The sequence below is a fragment of the Callithrix jacchus genome, chromosome X (genome assembly GCF_049354715.1).
Source record: "Callithrix jacchus isolate 240 chromosome X, calJac240_pri, whole genome shotgun sequence".
Classification (NCBI taxonomy): domain Eukaryota; kingdom Metazoa; phylum Chordata; class Mammalia; order Primates; family Cebidae; genus Callithrix; species Callithrix jacchus.
Window position 1 is genome coordinate 72,910,837 of NC_133524.1, and position 23,960 is coordinate 72,934,796.

The 23,960-nt window shown below is 36.4% G+C and overlaps 1 protein-coding gene across 5 annotated transcripts in view; it reads right to left on the reverse strand.

Annotated features, from left to right (window-relative positions):
- ABCB7 (ATP binding cassette subfamily B member 7) overlaps positions 1-22,779 on the reverse strand; it is a 135,806-nt gene extending 113,027 nt beyond the window's left edge. For all 5 annotated transcript variants that reach the window (XM_078363065.1, XM_008989513.5, XM_002763017.6 and 2 more), the window contains exon 1: positions 22,601-22,779. In XM_078363065.1, the coding sequence (XP_078219191.1) occupies positions 22,601-22,765 (165 nt within the window). In that variant the 5' untranslated portion in view covers positions 22,766-22,779. The remainder of the gene's footprint in view (positions 1-22,600) is intronic.
- Between the last annotated feature and the right edge of the window lie 1,181 nt (positions 22,780-23,960).

Genomic DNA, 23,960 nt, shown 5'->3' on the forward strand with positions numbered 1-23,960 from the left:
GCTTGGTCAATTCAGCTATTGAAACTTGTGCATGCTTCGCGAAGTTCTCGTATTGTGTTTTTCAGCTCCTTTAATTCATTCATATTCCTCTCTAAGGTATCCATTCTTGTTAACATTTCCTCAAATCTTTTTTCAAGGTTCTTAGTTTCTTTGCGTTAATTTAAAACATGTTCTTTTAGCTCACAAAAGTTTCTCATTATCCACCTTCTGAAGTCTAATTCCGTCATTTCGTCACAGTCATTCTCCATCCAGCTTTGTTCCCTTGCTGGTGAGGAGTTTTGATCCTTTCTAGGCGGTGAGGTGTTCTGGTTTCGGAAGTGGAATTGTTGGGTCAAAGAGGGTGAAATATTTTTAAGGTTTTTCATTCATTCTGACAAACTGCCCTCCAGAAATGCTGTGCCAACTTACATTCTCAGTAGCAGTGCATAAGAATCATTTCAGTATAGTAACACTGGGTGTATGTATGTATTAATATTTTTATTATCATCAATTAAATGGACTGAAAAAAAGATTTCATTGCTTTTAACTCACATTTCTTTGATTTTTAAAATTCTTTCATATACTTATAGAATATCTATCCAATACTTCTTTTTCTATGAATGGCCTGTTGATGTCTATCTTTCAACACTGTTTTTGGTATTTTAATAATATTCATTTGTACATGTTCCTCATATATTAAGAATATCAACTTTTTATTAGCCTCATATGTTATGAATGTTTATCTTTTTTATGTTATCTTTGACAAAGTCATGTACTTTTACATCATCAAATTTATTCACTTTATTCCTTTTTTCTTACGTTCAGAAAATCCATTCTTTTTCTTTTGAGACGGAGTTTTGCTGTTGTTACCCACACTGGAGTGCAATGACACGATCTCGGCTCACCGCAACCACCACCTCCTGGGTTCAAGCAATTCTCCTGCCTCAGCCCCCCGAGTAGCTGGGACTACAGGTGGGCACCACCATGCCCAGCTAATTTTTGTATTTTTAGTAGAGATGGGTTTCACCTTGTTGACCAGGATGGTCTCGATCTCTTGACCTCGTGATCCACCCGCCTTGGACTCCCAAAGTGCTGGGATTATAGGCGTGAGCCACCGTGCCCGGCCCAGAAAATCCATTCTTATACTGGGAGTAGATAAATTGTCATATCACTTCTTTCATTGTTTTAAGGTCTAGTTTTATCATATTTAATCATTAACCCATTAATGGCTTACTTTGGTATATGGTATTAAGTAAAGATCTCTTTTTTCCCCCTACCGATTTTAATTTGAAGAATTTGTCAAACACTAACATTATATTTGGGTTTCTTTCAATATTTGATATTTGGTCTCATTAATTTCCCTATCCATATGTTAGTACCACATTGTTTCCTTTATTAGAGACAGGGTTTTGCTATGGTCCCCAGGATGTACTCAAACCCCTGAACTCAAAGTATCCTCCTGCCTTAGCATCCCCAGTAGTTGAACTACAGGTATGTACCATCACACTCAGCTTCATACTCCATTTATTTTACAATACAATGTAATATCTGATAGAATAAGTTTTTCCTTCCCAACACACTTACATTAGTCCTTGTCTCCAAAATTTTATTGGCTTGTCTCACCAGTTGATTGCTCCAGAGAATATTAAAATAGTTTTGTCAAGATCTCCTTTAAAAATCCTGTAGCGATTTCTACGCTTCTTAGCCTTTCCTAAGATCAAATGTGAATTTCATTAAATCTATTAATTTGGGGAGCATCAATATCAGCATACTATATAATCTAATATTTTTGTCCATTTATTTACATTTTCTTTTATGTACTTTGGTATAGTTTTGTAGCTTTGGTCATATGTGTCTTAAACATTCTATATAAATTTACTGCTAATATGTGCATGTACAGTTGATACTCTGAAGGTCTAACCCATACTATATTTTCTATAAACTAAGGTCATCTTCACAATGTATTAAAATATGTAGAACTTTTGTACTAGCCTGTATGATTATACACTTACAGATTAAAAACTTTTATGTAGAAATCTGCCTAGATAACATCTAGGAGAATCAATTGAGGAGCTTTTAAAGAATACATTCTTCCACAACTCCTACCCCTAGGCAACATTCCTTCCTGAAACACTTTCAATTAGTCAATACCAAGAACCCAAGAATGAGTTGCTATGGTTACTAAGATTATTGGCTTCCTAACATGACCCAGAAGGCCCCATATAGTTAGGCCTCCACCTACCTCTCTGGCTTTATCTTACAGTACATGCACTCCTATACTCCCAATCACCACAGAGCTTTTATACATGTTTTTATATGCGTTATCCTCTGCCTAGAGCTCTCTTTTCTTCTTTACCTAGTTAACTCCCACTCATCCTTCAGATCTCAGCTCAAGCATGACTATCTCAGAGAAGCCTTTCCTAAATTTCTTAAGTCAGATTTCCATATTAGCAAATCTCATGGAAGCACGCATCTCTCAGTACAGTATTCGTCATCTTGCCAACTTTGTATTTTAATTTTTTGTCATAATTTAATGTCTGAATCCCCATCTCCCCAACCATTTGGTCCAAGAATGGAAGGACCAAGTCTATTTCCCCTGTGATCCCATAACCTACCGTACTTCCTAACTCACAGGATAGTATTTCCATGTGTATCTGTCCAATAAACAGTTAAAAGAACAGTAAATCTGAGTAACTTGATATTTCTGTTACTGGCAATTCTTTTTCAAAATTGGCTCAATTTTTCAGTTGGTTTCAAAAGTCCCAATGACAGAGAACCCCAGGAAAAATAGAAAATGACAGCTTCACCTATTCCTGAATTTCTCTCTGGATTTTCATTTTCCAGTAGTCGTTAGGTCAGAATCCCAGGAAGAGTTGAGCGAAGGTTAGTATACATAATGAAAGTCTGCTGAAGTAAACTGAATTTAAAAATCTTAAAATGATATACTGGGACAAACATTCTACTAGAAGTTAGGAGTTCTCGGTTCTAACATGGCTTATTCATTACCTCGTTTTGCTACAAGCCATGTGATCTTTCAGTTTCTCATTTGTAAAATTAGTAAAATGGAATCGAATACCCCTATTTTCTAAAGTGAAATCTAATAAATCTATGACTCATATGTAATCACCGTATGTACTTAAAAAAAAGCAACTGCTTTTGCTAGCAAGTAAACATTAGTTAATAAGCCATTTGAAACGTCATCCAAAAGTAAGTTTATTTAAATCAAATTTGGAGAGAATATAGTATTTGGCTTTCTTACATGACTATCACTGAAATTTCTGTTTTATTCACTAAAATTCTATTTTTTAAGTAAAATTCTTAAATTAAGTCCCTATGCAATTTCAAACTTTAGAAAATCAAAATTGAAAGTAAACAAATTAAAAGACAACTACATTATATAATTGTACATGTTTTCAGTCCTTGTAATGAATTTAAATATAATAGTAAGTACTGTGAGTAACAACCTAAAAACTATTAGCTCTGAAAAATCTTAATATTTGTTATTCAGAGTTTTTCTATCACACATGACAACGTAAATTATTAAAGTATGAAAGTTAAGGATTCAAAACACCATGATATAGTGGTGGCTCTGATAAAGCTGAGTTTAAATATTATAAATAAACTAAATAGGTTCTTAGAAGAGTAAACAAAATAATTACATTGGGTAATATATTCAAGTTTACACTTATTCCTGGAAAGCAAGGATGGTTCAGCAAATAAAAGTCAATCAATGTAATAAATCACATTTACAGAATGAAGGACAAAAATGAAATGATCATCTCAATTGCTGCAAAAAAAGCATCTGACAAAATTCAACAACCTTTCATGATAAAAATGCTCAAAAAACTGTGAAGGAAACTACCTCAACATAATAAAGGTTATATATGAAAAGCCCACAGCTAACATCAGACACAACAGTGAAAGACTGAAAGCTTTTCCTGTAAGATTAGAAATAAGGTAGGGATGTCCACTCTTGCCACTTCTATTCAATATAGTATTGGCTGTCCTAGCCAGAGCAATTAGGCAAGAAAAAAATAAAAGACATTCAAATTGGACAGAAAGAAGTAAAATTATCTCTGTCTATAGGTAACACACTCTTATATGTAGAAAACCCTAAAGATTCCTCAAAGAAACTGAGAACAAATGAATTCAGTAATGTTGCACAACATAAAATCAATGCTCGAAAATCAATTTTATTTGTATACACTAACAATGAACATTATAAAATAAAGAAAACAATCCCATTTACAATAGCATAAAAAATACTTAGAAATAAACTTAACCAAAGAGGAGAAACACTTGTACACCAAAAACTACAAAACACTGCTGAAAGAAATTGAAGAAGACACAAATAAATAGAAAGACATCCCATGTTCATTTTGTAATGTTGAACCATCCATATAACCCATAGTCATCCCTATCAAAATCCCAAAAGCTTTCTGTAGAAATAGAACAAAAAAAAATCCTAAATTTCATATTGAATCTCAGGGTACCTCAAATAACCAAAATAAATGATATGGTTTGAATTTGTATCCCCAATAAATCTCATGTTAAATTGTAGTCCCTAATATTGGAGGTGGGGCCTGGTGGGAGGTGGTTGGATCATGGGGTTGAATTTCTCATGAATGGTTTAGCACTATCTTTTTGGTGATGTTCTCATGATAGTGAGTGAGTTCTTGCAAGATCTGGTTCTTCAAAAGTATGCAGCACCACTGTCCTCATTCTCTCATGCCTACTCCAGCCATGTGAAATGTGTGCTCCCCCTTCACCTTCCACCATAATTGTAAGTTTCCTCAGGCCTCCCCAGAAGCCAAGCTGATGCCAACATCATCCTTTCGATACAGCCCATGAAACTGTGAGCGAATTAAACCTCTTTTCTTTATAAATTACCCAGTCTCAGGTATTTCTTTTATAGCAATGTGAAAACAGACTAAAACAATAATCTTGAAAAAGAACAAAGTTGAAAGCCTCCCACTTCCTGATTTCAAAATGTAACAAAGCTACAATCATCAAAACGATGTGATACTGGCATAAAAATACACAAAACACTGGTACAGAATAGAGAGTCCAGAAACAAACCCACGTGCATATGTTGAAGTAATGTTGACAAGAGTGCCTAGATCACTCAATGGAGAAAGAACGGTCTCTTCAACTAATTGTACTGGAAAAAAATGGATATCCACATGCAAAAGAATGAAGATGGACTCTTCTCTCACCTTATGTACAAAAATTAACTCAAAATCAATGAAAGACTAACAATAAGACCTAAAACTATAAAACTTCTAGAAGAAAACATAGGGGAAAACTATATGACATTAAATTTGGCAATGACTTCTTGGATACCAAAGAAGTATGATACCAAAATCACAGGCAACAAAGGTAAAGGTAAACAAATGGGACTACATCCATCTTAAAATATTCCACACATCAAAGGAAACAGTCAAAAAAGTAGAAAGATAACCCATGGAAGAGAAGAAAATATTTAAAAATCATATATGTGATAATGATTTAATATCCAGAATATATCAAGAACTCCTACAGCAAAATACATAAAAAAATTTCTCAATTTAAAAATGGGCCAAGGATTTGAATAGACATCTCCAAAGATATATAAATGGTTAATAAGCATATGAATAGATGCTCAAAGTCATTAGAGAAATCTATATCAAAACCACGAGATATCCCTTCATGCCCATTAGGAAGGCTATTATCAAAAAAAAAATTGTTAACAAGGATATGAAGAATTTGGAACCCCTGTGTATGGCTTATAAGAATATAAAATGGTGCAGTGATTGTGGAAAACACTATGGTAGTTGCTGAAAAAATGAAAAATAAGATTATCATATTATCTAGCCACTGCACTTCTGGGTATACATTCAAAAGAACTGAAAGCAAGACTCAACAGGCATTTGTATGCCCATGTTAACAGCAGCATTATTCACAAGTCAAAATATGGAAGCAGCCTAAGTGTTCACTGACGTATAAATAAACAAAATATATATATGCATACCTTATTAAAGGAAAGAAATTCAGACACATGCTATAACATGAAGGCACCTAAGTGAAATACACCAGTCAAAAAAAGCCAACCACTTATATTCCACTTATATGAAGTACCTGGAATAGTCAAATTCATTAAGACAGAAAGCAGAATTGTGTTTGCTAAGGGCTGGGACAAAGGGACAATAGGGAGCTAGCAGTTAATCAATGCAAAGTATCAGTTTGGGAAGATGAAAAAGTTCTGAACATAGACTGGGGGGATGGTTGCACAATAATGTGAATGTACTTAACGTCTCTGAGTTGTACACTTAAAAATAAAGAGGTAAATTTCATGTTATGTAAATTTAACCACAATACAATGAACAAAAGAAATACCAACCCCCAAAATCCCAACAAACCAAAACTTATAGGATCCAGTGAAAGCAGTACTCAGAGGTAATGTCATAGCATTAAATGTCTACCTTAAAAATAAAGAAAGATCTCAAATCAATAAGCTAACTTTACATCATAAGGACTAGAAAAGCAAACTAAATCCACAGCTAGCAAAGGGAAGAAAACAATTAAGATTCAAGTGAGATTAATGAAATAGAGAATAACAAAATAGAGAGAATCTAAGAAACCAAAAGTTTGTTCTTTGAAAATATCAACAAAATTGACAAACCTTCAGTGAAACTGACAAAAAAGAGCGAAAACGCAAATAATTAAAATCAGAAGTGAAAGTAGGGACACTGCTACCAACCATAAAGGAAACAACAAGGATAAATAACCATATGGCAACAAAATTAGATAACCTAGATAAAATGGACAAATTCCTAGAATATAAATTACCAAATACTGGGTGTATACCTGGGAGTGGAATTGCAGGGTTATATGGTAATTCAAGAAGCAATAGAAAATCTGAACAAGAGACTGAATCTATAACAAAAAAATATTCCCAAAGAAAAGTCCTAAACACAGATGGCTTCACTACTAAACATTGGAAGATATGATTTAAATCCCTCTTGAACTCTTCCAAAAAAATAGAAAGTAAGGGAATACTTACCATTTCATTCTATCAGGCTAGCATTACCCAGATACCAAAGCCAGATAAAGACATTAGAAGAAAACTATAAATCAATATCCCTTATGCAGATGCAAAAATCCTCCACAAATGACAACAAACTGAAGCCAGAAGTATATTAAAAGGATTATACACCATGACCAAGTGGGATTTGTTCTAGGAAGCAAAGGTGGTTCAATATAAGAAAATCAACCAGTATAATATCTCACATTAATAGATAGAAAAAAAATACATGATCATCTCAATTTATGTAGAAAAAGCACCTGACAAACCTAAAAAACACTCAGGAAACTAAAAAAAAAAAAATATATATATATATATATATATATATATATATATATATATATATATATATATATATTCTTTTCCCTTCTTTTCCCTTTACAAAAATACGCTTGCCCTAGGAAACTACAAACATTAAAGAACTTCCTTAGAATAATAAAGGGCATTTATGTAAAAATAACAGCTAACATCATAATAATGAAAGACTTAAGTGTTTCTCTTAAGGTCAAGAAGAAGACATGGACAACTGCTTTCCTTACTGCTATTCAATACTGTACAAGGAGTTCCAGTCAGAGCAATTATTCAAGAAGAAGAGGAAAAAGTAGATTTTGAGACAGATCTTGGGGAAAAAAAAAAGAGGAAAAAGGAAAAAAATTGGAAGACTCACACTTCCCAATTTCAAAGCCTACTACAAAGCTACAATAATTGAAACGGTGTATTACCGAATAACAACCAATATTTATTTATTTAATATTTTTTGAGACATAGTCTCGCTCTTGTTGCCCATGCTGGAGTGCAGTGGCGCAATCTAGGCTCACTGCAACTTTCACCCCCCCAGGTTCAAGCGATTCTCCTGCCTCAGCCTCCCAAGTAGCAGGGATTACAGGCATGCACCACCACACCCAACTAATTTTGTATTTTTAGTAGAGATGGGAATTCTCTGTGTTGGTCAGGCTGGTCTCGAACTCCCGACCTCAGGTGATCTGCCTGCCTTGGCCTCCCAAAGTGCTGGGATTACAGGCGTGAGCCACCGTGCCCAGCCAACAACAGATATTTAGACCAAGAGAATAGAATTGAAGAGTCCAGAAATATGCTTGTCGACTGATTCTTTTAGAGGGGTACCAAGACTGTTCTACAGAGAAAACACAAGCTCTTCAACAAATGGTGCTGGGGCAACTGGATATCCAAGTGCAAAAGAATGAAGTTGGGCTCCTATCTGAAATCATATTAAAAAATTAACTCAAAATAGGTAAATGACCTAAATAGAGTTAAAACCATAGAGCTCTTAGATGAAAACATAGAGGGAAACCCTCATGACCTCAAATTTAGTAATGCCAAACATATAAAAAGATTATCAACATCATTGTCATTAGGGTAATGCAAATGAAAACCACAAGAAGGTACCATTTCACATCCACTAGGATGGCTATACTAAAAACTAATGACAAACAAAAAACAAAACAGAAAATAAGAAGTGTTACGACTGGGTGTGGTGACTCATGCCTGTAATCCCAGCATTCTGGGAGGCCGAGGCAGGCAGATCATGAGGTCAGGCATTTAAGACCAGCCTGGCTGGCCAACATGGTGTAACCCCACCTCTACTAAAAAAATTTTAAAAAATTAGCTGGGTGTGGTGATGAGTGCCTGTAATCCCAGCTTCCCAGGAGGCCAAGGCAGGAGAATCACTTGAACCTGGTAAGCAGAGTTTGCAGTGAGCTGAGATTGCGCCACTGTACTCCAGTCCGGGTGACAGAGTGAGACTCCATCTCAAAAAAAAAAAAAAAAGTGTTGTCAGGGATGTGGAGAAACTGGAAGTATCACACATTGTTGGTAGGGATACAAAATGGTTCAGTTGCTGTGGAAAACACTTGGCATCTCCTCAATAAGTTAAATACAGAATCATCATGTACCTGCAGGACTAAGTATGAAAGGAGAGAAAAAAGAATTACCATATAACCCTGCAATTCCACTCCCAGGTATATACCCAAGAGAATTAAAAAGCAGGCACTCAAAAAACCTACATGAACATGCTTGTTTATAATAGCACTATTCAAAATAGCCAAAAGGTTTAAAACACCCCAAGTGTCCTCACTAGATGAACAGGTTAAAAAACTGTCGTATAGGCTGAGTGTGCTGGCTCACACCTGTAATCCCAGTACTTAGAGAGGCCAAGGCAGGTAGATTACTTCAGGCCAGAAGTTCAAGACCAGCCTGGCTAACATAGTGAAACCCTGGCTCATGCCTGTAATCTTAACACTTTGGGAGGCCAAGGCAGGCAGATTGCTTTAAGTCAGGAGTTCGAGACCAGCCTGGTCAACATGGTGAAACCCCTATCTCTACTGAAAACACAACAATTAGCCAGGTGTGGTGGCGCATCCTTGTAATCCTGGCTACTTGGGAGGCTGAGGCGGGAGGACTGCTTGAACCCAGGAGGCAGAGGTTGCAGTGAGCCAAGATCATGCCCGTGCACTCCAGCCTGGGTGATGGAGCACGACTTCATCTCAAAAAAAAAAAAAAAAAAAAAAAAACCTGTGGTATATACATATAAAGTAATGTTATTCAGTCAGAAAAAGGAATGAAGTGCCAATACATGCTAGAACATGAATAAACCTATGAAACATTATGCTAAGTGAAAGAAGCCAGATCGAAAAGGTCACTTTTGTATCTGCTTAACACATAAGGAGTTTTACTTTGGAGTGATGAAAACATTTTGGAACTAGATAAGAGGTGGTGGTGCAGTACACTGTGAATTTACTAAATGTCACTGAGCTGTTCATTTTTAAGTGGTTAATTTTACATTGTGTAAATTTCTTAATTATTTTTAAAAAGTACTCTATGACAGACAAAATTATATCAATGTCATTTAATCAGAAGTATCAAACAAAAAGTTAGACACACACTTCTGAAAATACAGAGTTTATCAAATAAAACAATCCCAATTTTTTTCCATGGAAAAATACTTTAAAAGGTAATGCTCTCATTTCCTTTTAGAATACAGTCTCATAGGTCTTACGTGAAACACTGTTAACCGTAAAGCTTGTTAAATTTCATTTGCAAGGCCAGTAATTGCACTTAACTGTGGATATTGGTAGTTTGCAGAACTTAAGAACTGATTATATTTTAAAATATTTAGTTATCTATTAACCAGATCTTGGTTTCTAAATATTATTTTCCAATAAAGATCTGTATCTTTTATTGGAGGGTTCTTGGAGAAGGGGCTGATTTCAGGACCAGTGCAGGGACAATATAGGATGAACCTGGAGCATTGTGTGGTGTCAAAAAGTAAAGAAATGTTTGGAAAAAGATGAGGGCATGTCCAACCTAAAGGAGTTCCCAACGGCCCAAACATGGAACAATAGAGCAAAGAAATATATAATTAACATATTGGATTTTAACTCACAGAATATAATTAACATCTGTGAGTCCATCCTGATATTAATAGACAATTAAATGAGAGAGAAGGGATATCTCTTCCTTACATAGAAATTCCAATTAACAAATGTAGAAAGAATGAGGGAAACAGAAAAACAGACAGTTGTCCCACAGTATCTGTGAGAGACTGGTTCCAGGAACACCTATTGATACCAAAATCTAGATACTCAAGTCCCTTGTATAAAATGGCATACTATTTACATATAACCTATGAACATCCTCCTGTATACCTGAAATCATCTCTAGATTACCTGTAGTCCCTCATACAATGTAAATGCTAAGTAAATAGTTGTTATACTGTATTGTTTTAGAATTAATGACAAGGGAAAAAACATCTGTAAATATTCAGTAGATGCTACAGTCATTTTTTTCTCCAAATAATTTAATCTGCAGTTGATTGAATCCATGGATGTGGAGGATATGGAGGGCCACCTGTCATTAGGCAAACACCTAATAATTATAGACAAGATCCACGAATGCATGCTAAAATTTGCTGCTGAAAATTTAGAAAGAACTATGATGTTTGCATACTTTCAAAGAATCTCCCTGCAAGGTGTTTTTAAATTAGTCTTTCCCCATTCGTCCACCCGTCCAACAACTACCTACAAGATTTCAATACTCATCTATAAATTCTTCACCTGCAAAGTCTTTCTTCACCTCCCTGGACTGAAGGTTGTTCCTCACCTCCGGGCTCACATAAAATTTTGCACATCACTCTACAAAAGCATTTACCACACCTTAAATTATTTGTTTGCCTATCTGTTTTCTCCTCTAAACTGTGATTTCCTGGAGGGCAGGCTATGTCTCATTCATGGCTATAGCCCCAGTGCCTAGTAGAATGTCTGCCAAATGGCAGGTGCCCATGAAGTGTTTGTTAAAAGACTGGTAGCATGTTCCTTTTGTAAATATAGAGAATTAGGTGATGATAAACTCTAGAAACAGAATATAGTTTGATTTTACTGTTTTTACATATATGTCAATATTCTAAGCTAGTAACATTTAGAAATTTGTTTCAAAGAGTTTTACAATAGGTTTAAACAGATTTACTCTAGCTATTTATAAAAGCAAAAGATTATTGATGCACAAAGGGCCCTGTTTCCCTTTTAAAACTTAATGCTTTTAATATCACCCAAGTCACCTCTGGAATGCTTTGCTGCTTAGAAATTTCTTCCACTAGATACCCTAAATCATCTCTCTCAAGTTCAAAGTTCCACAAGTCACTAGGGCAGGGGCAAAATGCCACCAGTCCCTTTGCTAAAATATATGAAGAGTCACCTCTGCTCCAGTCCCCAACAAGTTCCTCATTTCCATCTGAGACCACCTCAACCTGCATTTCGTTGTCCATTATCATTATTAGCATTTTGGTCAAAGTCATTCAACAAGTCTCTAGAGAGTTCCAAACTTTCACACATTTTCCTGTCTTCTTCTGAGCCCTCTAAAGTGTTCCAACCTCTGCCTGGTACCTAGTTCCAAAGTCACTTCCAAGTTTTCGGGTATCTTTTCATAGCAGCACTCCACTCTACTGATATTAATTTACCATATTAGTCCATTTTAATGCTGCTGATAAAGACATACCCGAGACTGGAAAGAAAAAGAGGTTTAATGGACTTACAGTTCCATATAGTTGGGGAGGCTTCACAATCATGACAGAAGACAAGAAGGTGCAAGTCATGTCTTACATTTATGATGGCAGGCAAAGAGATAGCTTGTGCAGAGATACTCCCCTTTATAAAGCCATCAGATCTCATAAGACTTATTCACTATCATGAGAACAGCACAAAAAAGACCTGCCCCCATAATTCAATCACCTCCCACAACATGTGAGAATTGTGGAAGTTACAATTCAAGATGAGATTTGGGTGGGGACACAGCCAAACAGTATCAGATCGGTAAGAAAAATTTTATTCAAATACCCAATTTTATAGTCTAAAAACACTGAGACTGAGATAAAATAACTAAAATAAGGTAATGCTCTCCTGCTTCAATACCCTGTCTTCTTTCCATGATACAAGAATACTTGGTGACAAATCTTGTCAATGCTACCTCATGACAGGCAGTGCAGGCCCTTATCACTTCTCTCCTATATTACTTTAATATTCTCTTAGGTGATATCCCTATCTCTAAGCCTTGCCTATTTTTAATCTGTCCTTCAAACTGCACCCAGAATCACAGTCCTAAAACAAATTTGATAATGTCACTCCCTACTTAAAATTACTTTGTAGAATGGCTATGTCCAAGAGAACTTTCTGTGATGACAAAAATACTCTGTGTGGTGAAATATAATAGCTACTTAGCCACATGTGGCTACTGAGCACTTAAATTACGTCTAGTATGGCTAAGTTACTAAATCTTTGATTTTAGTTTAAATTTAAATAGCTACATATGGCTAGTATCTACTATATTTGGCATTAGAACTCTAATCAACAGGGCACCTTTTTTCTGATCCTGGTGAAAACCATTAAATAAATAAGTAGAACTAAGAAAAAGTAAAATTTTAAAGTACTTTGTAAACTAAAACACTATAAAAATATTAGCTGATATTATTAAAAGTATAGGTTATACTGACCTATTAGCATAGCTGCTTTTTTTGGCTTTTCTATATTTTCTAATCTTTCAGTAGTGAGTTTGTACTATTGTCATGTTTTTAAATATAAAAACTTGATTTTGAAAAAAGAAACCTAAGTATAAATAGCTCTTTAATAGGCAGAATCAAATATGCAGAATATGTGTGTTACACAGAAAGAGGAGAAAGCACTGAAATGAATAGGAAACACTGGGACTCAATTTCCAAAGAATCTCCCAATTCTGCAATGAGGTAACAACTAAAAACTGGCTACATTAGAAAGCAGGAAATACTTCCAGGAAAGCTTATAAATGCATTAAAGACTTATTTACTCTGGGGTAGGGTGCTGGCCATCTCAGATCTCAGTGACTTCTCTAAGTCTCACAAGCAGGAGTGATTGCTCAGGTTTTGGAATGATCTCCATGAACTACGAAGAAACTGAATCCCTGAACAGACGAATAATGAGTTCTTTACTTGAGGCGGTAATAAATAACCTACCAACCACAAAAAGCCCACGACCGGACAGATTCACACTGAATTCTACCAAATGTACAAAGAGCTAGTACCATTTCTACTGAAACTATTCCAAAGAATTGAGGAGGAGGGACTCCTCCCTAACTCATTCTGTGAGGCCAGCATCATCCTCAGACCAAAACTTGGCAGAGATACAACACCAAAAAACCCTTCAGGCCAATATCCTTGATGGACACTGATGCAAAAGGCCTCAACAAAATACTGGCAAACCAAATCAATCAGCACATCAAAAAGCTTATCCACCACAATCAAGTAGGCTTTATCCCTGGGACGCCAGGCTGGTTCAACATACACAAATCAATAAACATGATTCATCACATAAAGAGAAGACAAAAACCCCATGATTATGTCAATAGATACAGAAAAGGCTTGATAAAATTCAATATCTATTCATGTTAAAAACTCTCAATAAACTAGATATTGAAGAAACATACCTCAAAATAATAAGAGTCATATGTGACAAACCCATAGCCAACATCATACTGAATAAGCAAAAGCTGGAAGCATTCCCCTGACAACCAGCACAAGACAAGGATACCCTCTCTCACCACTCCTATTCAACACAGCATTGGAATTTGTGGCCAGGGCAATCAGGCAAGAGAAAGAAATAAAGGGCATCCAAATAGGAAGAGAAGAAGTCAAAATATCCCTGTTTGCAGATGACATGATCCTGTATAGAAAACTTCACAGTCTCAGCCCAAAAGCTTTTTAAGCTGATAAACGACTTCAGCAACGTCTCAGGACACAAAATCAGTGTGCAAAAATCACTAGCACTGAGTCAAGCCTGGCTCTAACAAAACAGAACAAAAGACAAAAAAAAATAATAAAAATAAAAATCACTAGCATTCCTATACACCAAAAATGGTCAAGCCAAGCACCAATCAGGAACAAACTCCCATTTACAATTGCCAGAGAAAAAATAAAATACCTAGGAATACAGCTAATTAGGGAGATGAAAGATCTCTACAAGGAGAATTATAAACCACTGCTCAAAAGAAATCAGAGATGACACAAACAAATGGAAAAACATTTCATGCTCGTGTATAGAAGAATCATGGATAGGATAGTCAAAACGGCCATACTGCCCAAAGCAATTTATAGATTCAGTGTTATTCCTATTAAACTCCCACTGACATTGTTCACAGAGCTAGAAACAACTATTTTAAAATTCATATGGAACCAAAACTTCCCAATAGCCAAGGGAATCCTAAGCAAAATTGAATTGTGTACTCCCTGCCTCCACAAATTCATATGTTGAAGTCCTAACCTCCAGTACTTCAGAATGTGACTATATTTGGAGACAGGGCCTTTAAAGAGGTAATTAAAATTCAATGAGGTCGTTAGGGTGGGCCTTAATCCAATATGACCAGTATACTTCTAAGAAGAGGGTATCAGGACACAGACACACACAGGGTAAAAGACCATGTGAAGACAGAGGTAGAAGATGGCCATCTATAAGACAAGGAGAGAGGCCTCAGATGAAATAACTCTAATGACATCTTCATTTTGGACTTCATGGGTTCCAGAACTGTGAGAAAATACATTTCTGTTGTATAAGCCACCCAACCTGTGGTGTTATGGCAACTGTAGCAGGCAAGCACAAGTGTACACGCAGAGTTTTTAGGTCATTATAGTCAAAGTAGTTGAAGGAAGAATTCATACTTAGCAAATATTCATGTACTAAAAAATATGTATACATTATTACAATGATCTTATAGTATAAGTTACTCAAGATCAGTAAAAACAATTTGATAAGTAAACCAAAACTGAAGCCTCACCTTCTCTTTTTCTATATGCTTTGAAAAGCATAAGTTTAAAACTGCTCTCCCAAAACATCAGCACCTAAGAAACTATACCCTTAGGATGCAGTTTTCCTACTCTAATATCCTTTCTTCTCTGGATGTTATAAAGAAAACTTAATCAGAGGACTAATGAACATGTCAAAATACAGTGTGCAGTCAAAATTTCTACAGAGTAAACTTTTATATCTTATTCCTCAAAGAATTTTATCCTGTAAGTCACTTTATCTTAGCAAATGATGCTCACAAATAAAGTAACTTGAAAATTTTAGGATCAAAAGTAGGTGTGCTTTGGTTATTGAACTACAACTGACAACAATCAGTGATGCTACTCCACCACGGTACCATATGCCTAATGACAGAAATGCAATGGACGAACTTATGAGGCTGCCTTGAAGAAAATTAGCTTTCAATTCCAAATGTATAGCAGTGAAGCAAATATTACTATGTTAGACTTTTGTTTTGGTTTGGTTATAGGGTTTAATCATTCATTTCACAATCAGAAGATTCTGATTGCCTACACATGTAACATACCATTCCTAGCTCTGTGAAAGATAAAAACAAAAAGATGTCTGGAATATATTAGCCTTTTAGGCTCATAAAATCTTATCTCCTCCACAAGATACATAACTACTTGTAGGAAAAAGTGTTGTAAGATTTCAGAGGAGGGAGAAAACAAAGTCTTATGAGCTTATCAAGAATGGTTTAAGAGAATGAACTGACCTTTGATCTAACATTTGAAAAACAGGCAGGAGTTAGAGAGAGGGCATTTCAGACATAGGGTATGGCATAAATGAAAAAACAGACAGAAAAAAAACACATGGTCCAAGGAATAGGGAGCAATACAGGATAAGTGGAGGGACAGGGTATTTGCAGAGAAATAGTTTACAATGTGGCTAACAACGTAGTTCGGTGGAAATTTTTAAGGCTAAGATGTAAAGCCCACTGAAGTTTATGCAGGGAAGTGATGGGATAAAAGTTATGCCTTAGGAAGAATAATCTAGATGTGCTGTATAGGATGAAATGAAAGGGCAAGTCCCTGAAAGCTGAGAGAAAAGCCATGCATAAAGTAATAAGGGCCTAAAACTAGGGCAGAAGTTAAGGGACTGAAAAAGACAGAAGAGGCCATTGCTACCACAAAGAAATGTTCACCTACCTCACAGGATTACTGTGAAGACCAAATAACATTAAATAAAGACTTGAAAAGTATCTTTACTCGGTAGTGGCAAATCCTACAAGGGAGTCAAGAGAGCACAGATGAAGACTTCAGGGAGATGTATTTTGGGAAAGGAAGGAGAAAATCAAAACAACAAAAATATTACCTTTTGCAGGTAACTACGTATACCTGTTAAAATTACTAAAATCTTCAGTATTAAAATACCTAATTTTGGTCAAGATTGAGCACCAATGAAAAAATGCTCACAAGTAAAAAGAAACAGAATTTAAAATTATCCCAATAATGCAAAACTTATGTACATTTAAGAACAGAGATTCAAAGGAAAAAGAAAAAATCATTTTAACGTGTGAGATTGTAGATACCTGTCTTAACATTTTATTAGATGTGGTTTTGTATAATTCAAATAGGGAAAATGTAAGGCATAAGAATCGTATACAGAATGGGCAATTTTATCTCTTATTATATACCTTATTTTACAATATGGGAAAGAACATACTTTTCTTTGATAAAGCAAAATCTTTAAGATAACACTGACAATAACAATATAACAATAAATGATATTAAGGGTATAACAATAATTAAATAAATTCCGTATTTATCATTTTATTAAAATTTTGATGTAAGTTTCCATTCTATTTTTACCACCCTGCCCAGTGACAAGTGCTCTTTATCTTGCCACTGGCTACTCACAAACCCCATTAGAAACCCACCAGCCAGCAATATTGTATTTATCAGGGATTCTTCACTGCAAGAGGGGATAGGTTTCTGATCCCCCTGAAATTGCATGCAAAATGAAGCATATATGTATGTGTATTTTTCTAGGAAGAAAGTCTATGGCTTTTATCAGATTCTCAAAGGGCCCCGTGTTCTAAAAGAAAATTTAGAACACTTATGAAATTTTCTCCTCTTCCTAATCATCTTAACAACTAGTTAAAACCAATGTGTCAAGGACTTAGAGAATGTTATTTATTCAACGATCTCTGAATAAGGAATCCCCTGAATTCCTCTTCTCAAGCCCCAGCGCCACTTTTGACTAAGACCTTTATACTTCCATTCCTTATCATATACAGCCCAGGTAAGGTGTATCTTTATTTACAACTTTTATAGCACTGCTGCTGTTCTTCACCACCCCTTAGAATCTATTTCTAGCTTCTTAGATGAATTCAGAACCTATCTTACTTTTTCCACCACACTACTTCCATTTCCCCAACACTAGCAAATATTAAACTCATCATTAAATTCAATTTTTCTAATCCTACTCTTAGATATACAAATATGACAAGAACAATACAAATTTGTCCCATCAAAAATTCATGTGAACTTAAACTTACTCTATGTTGCTCCTAAATACTATCACAAAGTAGAGGTACTATATACAAAGGGTTGGTCCTAAAGGATTTCAGTGAGGCAATAAGAAAGTTGCAAGAAACCTTAGAGATCTGCTAGTCAAATATTACCAGTTTACAGAATCCGATGTCCAAAGGAACAAGTTATCTGCCCAAGATAATTAACAGTACAGAGCTCAGGTGATGAAGTGTCCTCGTCCAGTGTTCACTCCACAATACCATGTTATGCCCTTTGTATAACAGTTAATTCATTAATTTTAACATTTAGAAATAAAAATCCTTTAAGTCATCTGTATTTTCTTTACAGTAAGGCTTACTACTACCTCAAGCCCTTTTAATAGTATTCAATATCATTCCTTCCAAGCTTACTGGGTGAGAACAATGTAGGTGACAATTAAAAGCCTTATTGAAATCAAGATAGACTGTCACTCACTCACATGAAGGATTGGTTTGGTATGTCTTGCTCTTCTCAAAACCAAGTTGGCTGCTTCCTAATAGCTAATATTTTTCTAATGACAGTAAATTATGGTTTAAAAATTTTTAAAGTCTTTCTTGGTCTCCTAATAAAAGAACTATGCTTTTAAGGTTTGTGTCCCCCCAAAATTCCTATATTGAAACTTAAGTACCAATGTGAAGGTATTAAAAGGTGTGGCCATTGGGAGGTGATTAGGACAGAAGAGTTGAGCTCTCATAAAAAGAATTAGTCCCCTTATAAGAGAGGCCAAAGAGCTGCCTTGCCTCTTCTATCATGTGAAGACACAGCTAAATGCCACTACCTATGAACCAAGTGTCTCGTGAGGGCTGGTCTGGTGAGCAAGACCTCACCAGACACTAAATCTGTCAGCACCTTAATCTGTGAGAAATAAACTGTTCTTGTTTATAAGTCATGTAGCTTATGGTATTTTGTTATACCAGCCCAAACAGACTAAGATAGACTATTAGTTTAAGAAATTATTTCTCATATGCACATTAAATCCCTCTTCCTGCAAATGAAGTCCACATCTTTTTTTTTTTTTTTTTTTTTTTGAGATGGAGTTTCGCTCTTGTTACCCAGGCTGAAGTGCAATGACACAATCTCGGCTCACCACAACCTCCGCCTCCTGGGTTCAGGCAATTCTCCTGCCTCAGCCTCCTGAGTAGCTGGGATTACAGACATGCACCACCATGCCCAGATAAGTTTTTGTATTTTTAGTAGAGACGGGGTTTCACCATGTTGACCAGGACGGTCTCGATCTCTTGACCTCGTGATCCACCCTCCTCGGCCTCCCAAAGTGCTGGGATTACAGGCTTGAGCCACCGCGCCCGGCCCGTATCTTTATATAATAACTGAATGTTACAGGTAAGTTTAGGCATCACTGAACTACAAATAACCCCTTCAGGTACTTTTATTTTTTGAGACAGAGTCTCACTTTGTTACCCAGGCTGGAGTGCAGTGGCATGATCTCAGCTCACTGCAACCTCTGCCTCCTGGGTTCAAGCAATTCTCCTGTCTCAGCCTCCTGAGTAGCTGGAAGTACAGGTGCACATCACCATGCCCAGCTACTTTTTGTATGTTTAGTAGAGACGGTACGGTATTACAAAATAATTATTGAATTTATACCTTACGATAATCATTAGTATATAGTGTAATATAATATTAAAGCCGAAAGGAACCTAAGGGCAGTGTTATGAAACAATATTAGTGCGTTGGATTAGCACTTTTTAGATGAAATTCAGTAGAATATAAAAGAAAATAGCAGAGTTTTTTACATCTTAAGTGTAAAAAAATAATAGCAGTACTTTGTACATATAGTGATATCAGTCAGGTCTCGAACTCTTGAATTCAGGTGATCTGCCCACCTTGGCCTCCCAAAGTGCTGGGATTACAGGTGTGAGCAACAGTGCCAGGCCCCTTCAGGTACTTTAAGTGTCACTAAATCATCTCTCACCCTTTTCAGTTCCATGACATAATCCACTTAAAGACATCCTTATTTCTCCTCTAAGTTCTGTTTTTTATTCTTATAGTACATTTTGGTTCTGTTGAGTAATCACTGTAGTTTCTTCATATGCATCTTATATTGTGAAATTTAAATATAAACTGAAACCTCTAAAAAGTAGAGTAGGAGGATTATTTGCCTAGTGTTTTTATTATATTCCCACTTCAGTTAATATGAAAGCCAGGAGTAAAGTATTTTAACTTTTATCTACTTGGTTAACTATTAGCAGCCAATGGTGGAAGAGTGGGAAGATGGAATTTGCTACTGGAAGAAATTAAAGCTCCCATTCTTTGTCCATGAGGTCAGAACCAAAAAATGCAAACAAAACAGTACCTATCCAAAATAACTACCATATTTCACAGCCCAGCATATACAGGGTGAGAAATACATTTTACATTGAATTCCAGTAATCACATACATGTGGGATTATATGTGTGTGTGTGTGTGTGTACACACAAATAAAAGTGCATGAAACAACACTTAAGATGTAAAAAGCACTGCTATTTTCTTTTATATTCTACTGAATTTCATCTAAAAAGTGCTAATCCAACCCACTAATATTGTTTCATAACACTGCTCTGAGGTTCCTTTCAGCTCTAATATTATGCTATATACTAATGATTATCCTAGAAGTATACATTTAATAATTATTTTGTAATCTTAATCACAAGTCATGAATTTGCAAGTACCTCAGGTTAGCTCAGCTTCTACTTTGAAAACTTTATAATCATTCCTTCCTCACCCTGTTAAATCCATATTTTAAAAAAGGATGACAAGAGTTCCATGCCTTTAAGAAACAGAAAACAAAGGTAACATCTTTCCCTTGCTTTTCACACTGAGGAAATGGTAACCAAAGGAAATGGTAAGATGTAAAGGACAGAGTGGAAGAAGGAAGTTGTGGAGATAATGCTCTTGGAAAGAGAGAAAGCTAAATATGTATTGCGATTGCCACCACTGAGATTCCTAGTAACTTTTCCTTTTCCCTCTTCCCCCTCATTCTTCTAGCTTAAGAAAGTCCTACAAATTTTATCTTAACTTCATCTGCTTTATTGGAGAACTATAGAACACAAACCATTCCCAAGAGATCATGTGTTACAAACTTTCAACCATAAAATACTTTAAAAACATTAATAAAATCATCTGATTTGCTTCTCTAGCCTAATCTTCTGCTATTTCCTATCTTGAATGCCTCACTACAGTCTAAACTATGTGCAGTTCTACAAAAGGTCCATGCTCTCTCTGACCTGTGGGCCTTTGCATATGTTATTCCTTTTTTAACTGACAAACTTCTAACTTTTCAGTTCTTGCCTTAGATATCAGTTATTCAAGGCAATCTTCCCTACCTTAAGATTAGACTTCGTGCCACTCATATGTACTCTCCCATACCTTGTACCTTCCCCATTATTACACATTTCTACTATATTTTTATTGCCTATTAATTTATACGTTTCTGACTAGATTTTAAGTTCTTTAAAGACAGGGCTTATATTTTGTTTTGTTCGTTCCTGTAAAGGTATTCAGTAATTACTGAATGAATCATAAATCTCATTCCATCAGCCTTCCACATGTTTAGTGTCATTCTCTATTCTCCCTGTTTAGAATATTCTTCCCAATTGTATCACCAGCATGAAATACTCTCTATAATCTGGTCCTTAATTATCACTATCTCCTCTGGCTGCCTATACTCTTTACTGTACATACTATTCATTTGCTTATTAACCCACCATTGTGTTTTTCAGTTATTTTTGTAATGCATAGATCCAGTCTCCTTAACTAAACTGTACAATCCTTGATGGCACAACTGTATGTCTTTCTTAGTACCCTATTATCTAGCACAGGGCTATGTACAAGGTAGACATTAAATATTTGTAGATGAAGAATCAAAATATAAGCAGTAGTTTCTCATACAAACCTGACAATATTTTTAAGTGCTACTGATGAATAAGTGATGGCAATTAAACCTCTTGTCAATACATAGAAAATAAAAAGATATACTTTAGTACAGTTAAGTACAAATAATTTTTTTTAAAAACCGTTCCTGAGAGGTAATAATAGACTCAAATATTAAGAAGCACTACAACCATAGCTGCATTCATAAGTTAATGATCCCTATGGCTTCCAAAATGACCTGTGCGCAGAGAACATCACTGTATTTCTCAGATCTAGGACAATCATATTTATATACGAATTTAGGGCTGTCTATGTTTTGGAAAGATAGTTATGGTTTTGGCCTATCAGGGAGCACACCTGTCAGCAAGGGAGTTAACTGACACCACTTGTTTATAGATAGCTTGCTGTCATTACAGTGCTCCCCGAATTGCTAATTCCAACTGAGTAAAATCTGAACCACAGATAAACGGGTCCCAAATTCTATTACTAATTGGGGAAAATAACCCAGTCTTCCTCGTATTTAGAAAGGTAAGCAGGCTGGGAATGAGGTCTACCCCATGTCTTAATGTGGGAGAAAAACTGTGACTCCTACGAGAGGGTCCAGCGCTCCAGGTGTTCTCTGCCCAGAACCTCCTGCCCCGTTTCACTTTGCTGAACCCAAAGGTTTTCTTCTTTATCCTTTCTTCAAATTACTGACGTTAATTTCATTCACTTACTGCTGCTCCGTGTTAGCCGTGACTTTCTGCTTGGTGCTCTCTCTGCCCCGAGGTCACAAGGGTAATCTTTTCTCTATAGATCCCCTTGTCCTTCACCCTATTTTTCAGTGTCAATGGCATCTCACCTGGTAGGCTCGAGCGGTTCCCAAGGCGCCGAGTTGTAACCTCCATTGCAGACCTGAGCCGCTAACAGAAACTAAAGGCCGAATCAGAATCGCGGAGTGTCGGCGCTTTTCGAAAGCAGCCGCCGCGGCCGCCCAACGCCAAGAATGCATCGCGAGCAGCGCCATCTTGAGCGAGGAAAGAGGAACCGAGAGAAGAGGATTGTGGGACACTGGCGGACTCAATTCGGCTATCTTAATTGTGTCTCCTCTCTTTTTCCCAGTGCCCCAGACCGGAAATGGATTCTGTTTGACGATTCGGAGGTATTCGCGCAGCCTCTTTCCCCCAACCCCCCAGGCTGAGCTTTGATTGTTTTCCTTACACAACCAGGAATATTGGAGTAACACTCTCTTTTTCTCTTTTCCTGGAGTTGCCATATGAAATACAGGATGCCTACCTAGTTAAGTTTCAGTTTCACATAAACAACGTACCGTTTCTTCCTACGTGTGCCCCCACATATTTTATCTACTAAATCTGTCAACTCCGTCTTTGTCTGTCATTCTCTTACCCCCTCCAACTCAATGCCACGCTTCCCTCTTTCCGTTTTCCCTATGCATATTCTTATCTCCACTCTCCTCTGAATTAGGGAAAGATTAAACTACAGACGTTAATTTCCCCTGGGAGGAGGTTTCAGCGTGAGATTTACTGTCTTTCCGTCCTATAAGCACTTCCACTTTGCTGATTGTTCTCTGTTGCACAAACCTTGCTGCAGTTTTGCTTTGATCTGTTGCTCTTGGAACAGTCTCACGCACGCGCGCGCGCGCGCGCGCACACACACACACACACACAACAGACGTCTTTACTAATTTTGTCACCCTTTCTAGCCCTTTGCTTTGGTTTTTGCAGCGTCCCTAATTATTGAAAAATCGCTAGGTTGGCTGAAGGGTGGTAAAGTGAAATGTACGGCGAGAAGTCTATGTTTTTGTTTTGTTTTAATTTTTTATTGCATTTTAGGTTTTGGGGTACATGTGCAGAACATGCAAGACAGTTGCATAGGTACACACATGGCAGTGTGTTTTGCTTCCTTTCTCCCCTTCACCCACATTTGGCATTTCTCCCCAGGCTATCCCTTCCCATTTCCCCACCCCCCCGCTGGCCCTCCCCTTTTCCCCCCAATAGACCCTAGTGTTTAGTACTCCCCTCCCTGTGTCCATGTGTTCTCATTTGTAATCACCCGCCTATGAGAGAGAATATGCGGTATTTCATTTTCTGTTCTTGTGTAAGTTTGCTGAGAATGATGTTCTCCAGATTCATCCATGTCCCTACAAACGACACAAACTCATCATTTCTGATTGCTGTATAATATTCCATGGTGTATATGTG